The sequence below is a fragment of the Lampetra fluviatilis genome (genome assembly GCF_964198595.1).
Source record: "Lampetra fluviatilis chromosome 77 unlocalized genomic scaffold, kcLamFluv1.1 SUPER_77_unloc_1, whole genome shotgun sequence".
NCBI lineage: Eukaryota > Metazoa > Chordata > Hyperoartia > Petromyzontiformes > Petromyzontidae > Lampetra > Lampetra fluviatilis.
Genome location: NW_027620435.1, coordinates 42,252 through 54,745, shown reverse-complemented (window position 1 = coordinate 54,745; position 12,494 = coordinate 42,252). Strand labels below are relative to the sequence as shown.

General features: G+C 53.2%; 1 protein-coding gene across 1 annotated transcript in view; it reads left to right on the top strand.

Annotated features, from left to right (window-relative positions):
• Positions 1-4,840: 4,840 nt before the first annotated feature.
• The window catches only part of IBTK (inhibitor of Bruton tyrosine kinase), a 35,093-nt gene continuing 27,439 nt past the window's right edge, over positions 4,841-12,494 (top strand). Inside the window, exons 1-4 of the mRNA XM_078884531.1 lie at positions 4,841-5,043; positions 8,021-8,847; positions 10,142-10,236; positions 11,006-11,105. Coding sequence (XP_078740657.1) covers positions 8,079-8,847; positions 10,142-10,236; positions 11,006-11,105 — 964 coding nt within the window. The 5' untranslated portion in view covers positions 4,841-5,043; positions 8,021-8,078. The remainder of the gene's footprint in view (positions 5,044-8,020; positions 8,848-10,141; positions 10,237-11,005; positions 11,106-12,494) is intronic.

Below are 12,494 nucleotides of genomic sequence, written 5' to 3'. Positions count from 1 at the left end.
CACACGACCCCCAGGCATCTGTTTGACATAAAGAACCGACTCCGAACATTGACTATCCAAGACCACTCTTACCACTCAAACACACTCGAACCCATAAGCCATCCGTGGCTGTGAAGAAACACTCGAGACCGAGTGATGGCCATCCGTCGTTTATAAGAGTATTCGTAATTTTTATCTTTAATATTTAGTGGGCTGTACTCTTAATCGCATTAATTCCCAGCAGATCCATCAATACGAATTGATTCTTGGCACCTCCTTCCGCCGAGCCACGCTCACGTGGGGAGTGGTGGCCCACCAGATCCTTAACAGGTGATCTGGTCCCCAATTAGTAAACTTGATAAGATAACGATCTTCGGAAAAGGAGAGCCGTCGCAGGCCTTTACTCCGAGCCATTCTGCTGTCAGATAACCTGCCGATGTATCTGTTGAGATTGGTGCCTTTAAGAATAATAACTGTTTTTGATTGTGTTTTTATCGCCGTATAATCTTTCAAGTATAATCATTCATTAACGTTAAGGTTTTCTTAGCATAGTATTTGCATGTTTTAACGACTCTCTCTCACTAACAACCATCGCGTTACGCGGGATCCATGTGCCGTTGTCAAGTGAAATCAGACAATCATTGATGATACTGTATTGATGCCGTGTTGACGTTCCGGGATTGAGAGTTCGCATACTATATCATAGTTGAGGTTGAATTAGTAATAAATTGATTAATACAGAAGTGGTTGTGTGATTCCTTCCTGAAATCTATGCATAAGATCTGCTTCTGCGTTGAGATCTGAACTTGGTGACCTTAATAAACACACTAACACATACTCAGTAAATGTTAAAGCGATAACGGGGTGAACCGGGGACCTAAAGATAAGCGAGAATGAGACGAACCTAGACAACGATGCCGAGTTAATCTAAGTTAATCTTGTATACTTACACCACACCTGCATAACTGCATACGATTAATTGCCTTATTCCGATCGATAACCCACCCTCGTCACCGAGGCGGGGTCTGGTTATCATAACGACTTGCATTATCATAATTACACCCACTCGCATAATTACTACGATTACCTCTCGAATTGGCATAATTAAATGTGCATAATTACATAAATTAATATATTTCCGGATAATTACACATTTGGCCAAATTTCATTTGATTATTATTATTTTCACTGAATATTCATAACCCACATATACAACATAATAATTTCACCCACGCACGCATACAACACATCAAAATTTTCATACCCAACATATACAACACTCCCCCTCCAGCTCCTCCCAGAAATTCAACCAATCAGCGCCCCTCTCTCCCCCTCTAGCTCCTCCCAGAAATTCAACCAATCAGCTCCCCTCTCTCCCCCTCCAGCTCCTCCCAGAAATTCAACCAATCAGCTCCCCTCTCTCCCCCTCTAGCTCCTCCCAGAAATTCAACCAATCAGCTCCCCTCTCTCCCCTCCAGCTCCTCCCAGAAATTCAACCAATCAGCGCCCCTCTCTTTCCTCCAGCTCCTCCCTGAAATTCAACCAATCAGCGCCCCTCTCTCCCCTCCAGCTCCTCCCAGAAATTCAACCAATCAGCTCCCCTCTCTCCCCCTCCAGCTCCTCCCAGAAATTCAACCAATCAGCTCCCGTCTCTCCCCTGCAGCTCCTCCCAGAAATTCAACCAATCAGCTCCCCTCTCTCCCTCTCTAGCTCCTCCCAGAAATTCAACCAATCAGCTCCCGTCTCTCCCCTCCAGCTCCTCCCAGAAATTCAACCAATCAGCTCCCCTCTCTCCCCTCCAGCTCCTCCCAGAAATTCAACCAATCAGCGCCCCTCTCTCCCCTCCAGCTCCTCCCAGAAATTCAACCAATCAGCGCCCCTCTCTCCCCGTCCAGCTCCTCCCAGAAATTCAACCAATCAGCTCCCCTCTCTCCCCTCCAGCCCCTCCCAGAAATTCAACCAATCAGCGCCCCTCTCTCCCCCTCCAGCTCCTCCCAGAAATTCAACCAATCAGCTCCCCTCTCTCCCCTTGCAGTTCCTCCCAGAAATTCAACCAATCAGCGCCCCTCTCTCCCCCTCCAGCACCTCCCAGAAATTCAAGCAATCAGCGCCCCTCTCTCCCCTCCAGCCCCTCCCAGAAATTCAAGCAATCAGCTCCCCTCTCTCCCCCTGCAGTTCCTCCCAGAAATTCAACCAATCAGCGCCCCTCTCTCCCCCTCCAGCCCCTCCCAGAAATTCAAGCAATCAGCTCCCCTCTCTCCCCCTGCAGTTCCTCCCAGAAATTCAAGCAATCAGCGCCCCTCTCTTTCCCTCCAGCTCCTCCCAGAAATTCAACCAATCAGCGCCCCTCTCTCCCCTCCAGCCCCTCCCAGAAATTCAACCAATCAGCGCCCCTCTCTTTCCCTCCAGCTCCTCCCAGAAATTCAACCAATCAGCGCCCCTCTCTCCCCTCCAGCCCCTCCCAGAAATTCAAGCAATCAGCTCCCCTCTCTCCCCTGCAGCTCCTCCCAGAAATTCAACCAATCAGCGCCCCTCTCTCCCCCTCCAGCTCCTCCCAGAAATTCAACCAATCAGCTCCCCTCTCTCCCCTCCAGCCCCTCCCAGAAATTCAAGCAATCAGCTCCCCTCTCTCCCCCTGCAGTTCCTCCCAGAAATTCAACCAATCAGCGCCCCTCTCTCCCCCTCCAGCCCCTCCCAGAAATTCAAGCAATCAGCGCCCCTCTCTTTCCCTCCAGCTCCTCCCAGAAATTCAAGCAATCAGCTCCCCTCTCTCCCCCTGCAGTTCCTCCCAGAAATTCAACCAATCAGCGCCCCTCTCTTTCCCTCCAGCTCCTCCCAGAAATTCAACCAATCAGCGCCCCTCTCTTTCCCTCCAGCTCCTCCCAGAAATTCAACCAATCAGCGCCCCTCTCTCCCCTCCAGCCCCTCCCAGAAATTCAAGCAATCAGCTCCCCTCTCTCCCCTCCAGCTCCTCCCAGAAATTCAACCAATCAGCGCCCCTCTCTTTCCCTCCAGCTCCTCCCAGAAATTCAACCAATCAGCGCCCCTCTCTCCCCCTCCAGCTCCTCCCAGAAATTCAACCAATCAGCGCCCCTCTCTCCCCTCCAGCCCCTCCCAGAAATTCAAGCAATCAGCTCCCCTCTCTCCCCCTGCAGTTCCTCCCAGAAATTCAACCAATCAGCTCCCCTCTCTCCCCTCCAGCTCCTCCCAGAAATTCAACCAATCAGCTCCCCTCTCTCCCCCTGCAGTTCCTCCCAGAAATTCAACCAATCAGCGCCCCTCTCTTTCCCTCCAGCTCCTCCCAGAAATTCAACCAATCAGCGCCCCTCTCTCCCCCTCCAGCTCCTCCCAGAAATTCAACCAATCAGCGCCCCTCTCTCCCCTCCAGCCCCTCCCAGAAATTCAAGCAATCAGCTCCCCTCTCTCCCCCTGCAGTTCCTCCCAGAAATTCAACCAATCAGCGCCCCTCTCTCCCCTCCAGCTCCTCCCAGAAATTCAACCAATCAGCTCCCCTCTCTCCCCCTGCAGTTCCTCCCAGAAATTCAACCAATCAGCGCCCCTCTCTTTCCCTCCAGCTCCTCCCAGAAATTCAACCAATCAGCACCCCTCTCTCCCCTCCAGCCCCTCCCAGAAATTCAAGCAATCAGCTCCCCTCTCTCCCCTCCAGCTCCTCCCAGAAATTCAACCAATCAGCGCCCCTCTCTTTCCCTCCAGCTCCTCCCAGAAATTCAACCAATCAGCGCCCCTCTCTCCCCCTCCAGCTCCTCCCAGAAATTCAACCAATCAGCGCCCCTCTCTCCCCTCCAGCCCCTCCCAGAAATTCAAGCAATCAGCTCCCCTCTCTCCCCCTGCAGTTCCTCCCAGAAATTCAACCAATCAGCTCCCCTCTCTCCCCTCCAGCTCCTCCCAGAAATTCAACCAATCAGCTCCCCTCTCTCCCCCTGCAGTTCCTCCCAGAAATTCAACCAATCAGCGCCCCTCTCTTTCCCTCCAGCTCCTCCCAGAAATTCAACCAATCAGCGCCCCTCTCTCCCCCTCCAGCTCCTCCCAGAAATTCAACCAATCAGCGCCCCTCTCTCCCCTCCAGCCCCTCCCAGAAATTCAAGCAATCAGCTCCCCTCTCTCCCCCTGCAGTTCCTCCCAGAAATTCAACCAATCAGCGCCCCTCTCTCCCCTCCAGCTCCTCCCAGAAATTCAACCAATCAGCTCCCCTCTCTCCCCCTGCAGTTCCTCCCAGAAATTCAACCAATCAGCGCCCCTCTCTTTCCCTCCAGCTCCTCCCAGAAATTCAACCAATCAGCACCCCTCTCTCCCCTCCAGCCCCTCCCAGAAATTCAAGCAATCAGCTCCCCTCTCTCCCCTCCAGCTCCTCCCAGAAATTCAACCAATCAGCGCCCCTCTCTCCCCCTCCAGCTCCTCCCAGAAATTCAACCAATCAGCGCCCCTCTCTCCCCCTCCAGCTCCTCCCAGAAATTCAACCAATCAGCGCCCCTCTCTCCCCTCCAGCCCCTCCCAGAAATTCAAGCAATCAGCTCCCCTCTCTCCCCTCCAGCTCCTCCCAGAAATTCAACCAATCAGCGCCCCTCTCTCCCCCTGCAGTTCCTCCCAGAAATTCAACCAATCAGCGCCCCTCTCTTTCCCTCCAGCTCCTCCCAGAAATTCAACCAATCAGCGCCCCTCTCTCCCCTCCAGCTCCTCCCAGAAATTCAACCAATCAGCGCCCCTTTCTCCCCTCCAGCTCCTCCCAGAAATTCAACCAATCAAGCTCCCCTCTCTTTCCCTCCCCCCAAATCTCAACCAATCAGCGGGGGGGGGGGGTGTGTTGTTGTCACGTGACTGACCAGCGGACGATATAGGCGTTCGGCCTTGTCAGCCGCCCCTCACACCTAGGCCTGAGGTCGGGCCTAGGTGAGAGAGAGCGGCGTGGTTGTCGCACTTTTTTATTTAAAATCTTTTTAAAATAATAATTTTCATTATTTTGAACAACTGTAAAGCTCCACACTTTGCGTCTCGTTGGAACACAAAAAACTAGAGTACTAGCGAGATCTCGGCGGATGTATCAAGGTGCGTGTGTTATAGCGTGTCTGTGTGTTGTGTGTCTATGTGTGTGTCTATGTGTTGTGTGGGGAGTTGGCACAGTAGGGGGCACAGGTGGTGCATCAGCCAGTCATCTCGGCCATCTCAGTCAGTCGACCCGTGGCACCTGCTGGGTCTGCCCCGTGACCTCCTGCCAGCGGGCGTTCGACACTTCACGTGGCCTCAAGGTGCACCTAGCCTGGCACAAGCGTCGTGGTGATGTCACCGCCACTTAGTGGCGGTTGTTGTGGGGAGCGGTGGGTGTAGTGGTTAGCGCTACACTGCGCTACGAACCCGGCGACCCGAGTTCGATTCCCGCTCATGTCCAACACCGGTGATGATTATCTGAACCGGTTCTGGGCATCCCCTAGGTCGACTCAGCCTCAAATGAGTACCTGGTGTAGCGTAGTGAACATCGCTAGCACTGGGGAGACAAAGGCGGCCGGGCGTGGTGCTGGCCACCCACCCCCTCGTGTGCCGTGCCGGCCTTCATAGGTGCCGCTACTCGCTAACAGCACTTGCCCCTACAGCCTGTTACAGGCTACACGGGGGATCTTTGTCTCTGTGAATCCAGGTGCACCTAGCCTGGCACCAGCGTCGCAGGGTGTTGGGGGGGGGGGCGCAGCGGTACGTGGCCACGTGGCGTGTCATTTAAACTCCCACCGACACAAAGACAAAGCTCCCCCAGGTAGCCTCTAGCAGGGCTGTATGGGCAAGTGCTGCTAGTAGTAGCGAGTGGCAGCAGCGGCAGCGCCTATGAAGGCTACCGGCACTGTGGCTACACACACAGAGGGGGTGGGTGGCCAGCACCACACCCGGCCGCCTTTGTCTCCCACTGCACAGACACTCACCCACTGACCCACTCACTCACTGACCCACTCACACTGACCCACTCACACTGACCCACTCACTCACTGACCCACTCACACTGACCCACTCACTCACCCACTCACTGGACTACTGACGCACTCACCCACTCACTCACTGACCCACTCACCCACTCACTCACTGACCCACTCACACTGACCCACTCACTCACTCTCCCACTCACTCACTGACCCACTCACTGACCCACTCACCCACTCACTCACTGACCCACTCTCCCACTCACTCACTGACCCACTCACCCACTCACTCACTGACCCACTCACCCACTCACTCACTGACCCACTCACACTGACCCACTCACTCACCCACTCACTGGACTACTGACGCACTCACCCACTCACTCACTGACCCACTCACCCACTCACTCACTGACCCACTCACCCACTCACTCACTGACCCACTCACCCACTCACTCACTGACCCACTCACACTGACCCACTCACTCACCCACTCACTGGACTACTGACGCACTCACCCACTCACTCACTGACCCACTCACCCACTCACTCACTGACCCACTCACATTGACCCACTCACTCACTCTCCCACTCACTCACTGACCCACTCACTGACCCACTCACCCACTCACTCACTGACCCACTCTCCCACTCACTCACTGACCCACTCACCCACTCACTCACTGACCCACTCACCCACTCACTCACTGACCCACTCACCCACTCACTCACTGATCCACTCTCCCACTCACTGACCCACTCACTGACCCAATCACACTCACTGACCCACTGACCTACCCACTGACCCACCCACTCACTGCCCCACTCACCCACTCACTCACCCAATCACTCACTCACCCACTGACCCACCCACTCACTAACCCACTGACCTACTCACTGACCCACTCACACTCACTGACCCACTAACCCACCCACTCACCCACCCACTCACTGACCCACCCACTCACTGACCTACTCACCCACTGACCTACTCACTCACCCACTCACTCACTGGCCCACTCACCCACTGACCCACCCACTCACCCACTGACCCACCCACTCACTTACTGACCCACACACCCACCCACCATCTAATTCAAAGACAAAGCTCCTCCAGGTAGCCTTCAAAGACAAAGCTCCTCCAGGTAGCCTCTACCAGGGTTGTAGGGGCAAGTGCTGTTAGTAGTAGCAGCAGCGCCTATGAAGGCTACCGGCACTGTGGCACACACACAGAGGGGGTGGATGTCCAGCCCCACCACGCCCGGCCGCCTTTGTCTCTCTGGTGTACTGCTGTGTAAGCTGGTGTGTAAGCTGGTGTGTAAGCTGGTGTGTAATTGAGTGCATCACCCACACGGATACACAGACACTAATTAACGGACACACTCACTGACTGGCACATTGACTGATACTATTATAGGTAAGATACATTGATGTATGTTACGTAATATCAAATATGCTCAAAATGTCCTCCTCCCCCCCAATATATTTCTATAAAAATAAACAATTGCTGTGTTATGTAAATAAAAACAACACTTTGCTAAACCTTGGCCACAATATCTGGACTTGTCTTCACATAAATCCATGCATAGATTTCTGTTGATATGATTGTGGTTATGGTTGTACTTTATGAATCCCTAATCTCTGCCATTACATACAATGAATCAAGAAATGTAAAACAAAGTAAAAACAGAGCAATGTGATACAATACACTATTAGACATTATTGTCAAAAATCAATAAAAAGTCCATCCCATGGTAAAATAATTCTCACGACGTTTCGGCCACAACGCAAGCAGCCGTCCTCAGGTGAAGAACAGGTCTGTCAGAAAGACAGCTTCTGAATGTGACTTTACCGAAAGAACCAAGAAGATGAATCCCTGCAGTCACGAAAGCTTTAAATCGAAAATTAAATCCATTCCAGGTGTTGGTGAATTTTTGTTTATATTTTAGGCAGGAAAATTAGTTTTCTAATTTTCGATATTTTTCTGGGTTGAGACCTCCAGACACCCTGGAAGATTTGGTTCCCCCCAATGTTGACTCGATGGCTACGGCCTTGCACAATATCTACACATACGTACATGTACATTGATGGGTGTAAATTGTCTGCTCTGGGTGGTGTAGATGCTTTGGCAGAGCGGGAGCTGAACAGTTCCACCTTGGCAGTGAAAACACGAAGCAGATGTCATCCTCCGTAGAATCGCCACTGCGAACATCATCAACATCACCGCCATCATCACCAGGAACATCATCACCACCATCACCACCACCATCGCAACCACCACGAACACCATCATCAACGTCGTCAACATCACCACCATCACCGCCATCATCATCGCCACCACCGCAACCACCACGAACACCACCATCACCACCATCACCACCATCATCACCACCACCACCACCATCGCAACCACCACGAACACCATCATCAACATCGTCAATGCTACAGCCCCCTCCACCACTACGAACACCACCACCAACGTCACCACCACCAACGTCACCACCACCACTGGCACCACCACCACGACAAACATCGACGCCACGGCCATCGCAGCCACCATCACCACGATCACCGGCACCACCACCACCGTCACCGGACTGCACGCCGGCGTGCCGCTCCCACCGGCACGGCGGGGCTCTCTACCGGGTGGCCAGCGGCGGCGTCGGCGTCACCGCCGGGTTGCGGCCGGCGGCGGTGGCCGCCCTGTGCCGGCACCTGTGCACCAACGCGGCGAGCTGTGCCGACTCCCGGGGACGCACGGCGCTGCACGGCGCAGCCACGCGGTGGCAGGGGGGGGCGGCCATGGGAGGTGGTGGTGAAGGTGGTGGTGGCGGTGGTGGCGGTGGTGGAGGTGGCGGCGGCGGTGGTGGCGGTGGTGGCGGTGGTGGAGGTGGCGGTGCATCGGCGCTGGTGTCCCGGCTGGTGAGACGCAGCAAGAACGGGAAAGGTAAGGCGGTGTGGGTCACGGTGTCCGTGTGGGTCACGGTGTCCGTGTGTGTGTGTGTGTACACTGTGTGTGTTCACTGTGTGTGTGTGTCTGTGTGTGTGTACACTGTGTCTATGTGTCTGTGCGTGTGTCACTGTGTGTGTGTGTTCACTGTGTGTGTGTCACTGTGTGTGTGTGTGTCACTGTGTGTGTGTGTGTGTCACTGTGTGTGTGTGTCACTGTGTGTGTGTGTCTGTGTGTGTGTCACTGTGTGTGTCTGTGTGTGTGTGTTCACTGTGTGTGTGTCTGTGTGTGTGTGTCACTGTGTGTGTGTGTATGTCTGTGTGTGTGTGTCACTGTGTGTGTGTGTCACTGTGTGTGTGTCACTGTGTGTGTCTCACTGTGTGTGTGTCACTGTGTGTGTGTGTTCACTGTGTGTGTGTCACTGTGTGTGTGTGTTCACTGTGTGTGTGTCACTGTGTGTCTGTGTCACTGTGTGTGTGTCACTGTGTGTGTGTGTGTTCACGGTGTGTGTGTGTTCACTGTGTGTGTGTGTATGTGTGTGTGTCACGGTGTGTGTGTCACTGTGTGTGTCACGGTGTGTGTGTCACTGTGTGTCTCACTGTGTGTGTGTGTCACTGTGTGTGTGTCACTGTGTGTGTGTCACTGTGTGTGTGTGTGTGTGGGGAGCGGTAGTGTAGTGGTTAGCGCGCTGCGCTATGAACCTGGCGACACGAGTTCGATTCCCGCTCACGGCCAACACCAGTGACGATTATCTGAACCGGTCCCGGCCTCCCCTAGGTCGACTCAGCCTCAAATGAGTACCTGGTGAGGTGTGTAAACATCGTCACTGGGGAGACAAAGGCGGTCGGGCGTGGTGCTGGCCACCCACCCCCTCGTGTACCGTTCTGGCCTTCATAGGTGCTCGCTAACAGCACTTGCCCCTACAGTCTGTTAAGGCTATACGGGGGATCTTTGTATCTTTGTCACGGTGTGTGTGTGTGTGTTCACTGTGTGTGTGTGTATGTGTGTGTGTCACGGTGTGTGTGTCACTGTGTGTGTGTCACTGTGTGTGTGTCACTGTGTGTGTGTGTGTGTCTGTGTGTGTCACTGTGTGTGTGTGTGTCACTGTGTGTGTCTGTGTGTGTGTGTGTCACTGTGTGTGTGTGTGTCTGTGTGTGTGTGTCACTGTGTGTGTGTGTGTGTCTGTGTGTGTCACTGTGTGTGTGTGTGTGTCACTGTGTGTGTCTGTGTGTGTGTGTGTCACTGTGTGTGTGTCTGTGTGTGTGTGTGTCACTGTGTGTGTGTGTCTCAGCTGCACTGGAGATGCAGGACGTGGAGTCGGGTTGGACTGCGCTGCACCGCAGCGTCTACTACGGCAACATCGACGTCGCACAGACCCTGCTGCAGGTGACCATCGTGGCAGCAGCAGCAGCGTCATCAGCAGCGTCATCAGCAGCATCAGCAGCAGCAGCATCAGCATCAGCAGCAGCATCAACAGCAGCAGCAGTATCAGCATCATCAGCATCATCATCAGCATCATCATCAGCATCATCAGCATCATCAGCATGAGGAGCATCAGCATGAGCAACAACATCATCAGCATCATCAGAAGCATCGTCATCAGTATGAGAAGCAGCATCATCAGTCTGTTACAGGCTACACGGGGCATCTTTGTCTGTGTCTCTGTGTCTGTGTCTCTGTGTCTCTCTCTGTGTGTCTGTCTGTGTGTCTCTGTGTGTGTTTGTCTGTGTGTCTCTGTGTGTGTTTGTGTCTCTCTCTGTGTGTCTGTCTGTGTGTCTCTGTCTGTGTATCCCTGTGTGTCTCTGTGTGTGTACATGTCTGTGTGTGTCTCTGTGTGTGTCTGTCTGTCTCTGTGTGTGTGTGTCCGTCTCTGTGTCTCTCTCTGTGTGTTTGTCTGTGTGTCTCTGTGTGTTTGTCTGTGTGTCTCTGTGTGTGTTTGTCTGTATGTGTCTGTGTGTGTCTGTGTGTGTCTGTCTGTGTGTGTGTGTCTCTGTGTGTGTGTGTCTCTGTGTGTGTGTCTCTGTGTCTCTGTGTGTGTGTCTGTGTGTGTGTCTGTTCTCGGCGCGACCCGCCACTGCTAAACAGCACTTGCCCCTCCACCCGGACTGTCCGTTAAGAGCCTACGCGGGGGAACTTTGTCTTTGTGTCGTCCCAGCTGGGCGCCAGCCTGCAGTCACGTGACCACGAGGGCCTCACCCCCCTGGGGCTGCTGCTCAAGGATCGCGTGGAGCAGCCTCGGCACAGCGCACTCACCGGTGAGTACAACACACTCACTCACTCACTCACACACTCACTAAACTCATATACTCACTCATAGACTCACTCGTACACTCACTCACACACTCACTCACTCGTACACTCACTCACTCACTCGTACACTCACTCACTCACTCGTACACTCACTCACTCGTACACTCACTCACACACTTACTCACTCACACACTCACTCACTCGTACACTCACTCACTCACTCGTACACTCACTCACTCACTCGTACACTCACTCACTCACTCACTCGTACACTCACTCACTCGTACACTCACTCACTCGTACACTCACTCACTCACTCGTACACTCACTCACTCGTACACTCACACACTTACTCACTCACACACTCACTCACTCGTACACTCACTCACTCGTACACTCACTCACTCACACACTCACTCACTCGTACACTCACTCGTACACTCACTCGTACACTCACTCACACACTCACTCACTCATACACTCACTCACTCACTCGTACACTCACTCACTCGTACACTCACACACTTACTCACTCACACACTCACTCACTCGTACACTCACTCACTCACACACTCACTCACTCGTACACTCACTCACTCGTACACTCACTCGTACACTCACTCGTACACTCACTCACACACTCACTCACTCATACACTCACACACTCACTCACTCGTACACTCACTCACTCACTCGTACACTCACTCACTCACTCGTACACTCACTCACTCGTACACTCACTCACTCGTACACTCACTCGTACACTCACTCGTACACTCACTCACACACTCACTCACTCACTCGTACACTCACTCACTCGTACACTCACTCACTCACTCGTACACTCACTCACTCGTACACTCACACACTTACTCACTCACACACTCACTCACTCGTACACTCACTCACTCGTACACTCACTCGTACACTCACTCACACACTCACTCACTCATACACTCACTCACTCACTCGTACACTCACTCACTCACTCGTACACTCACTCACTCACTCGTACACTCACTCACTCGTACACTCACTCACTCGTACACTCACACACTTACTCACTCACACACCCACTCACTCATATACTCACTCAATCACACACTCACACATACACCCACTCATACACTCACCCATACACTCACCCATACACTCACTCATACTCACTTACTCGTACACTCACTCACACACTCATTCACTCACACACTCACTCACACACTCACTCACTCACACACTCATTCACTCACACACTCACTCATACTCACTTACTCGTACACTCACTCACTCACACACTCACTCACACACTCACTCACTCACACACTCACTCACTCACACACTCACTCACACACTCACTCACACACTCACACACTCACACACTCATTCACTCACACACT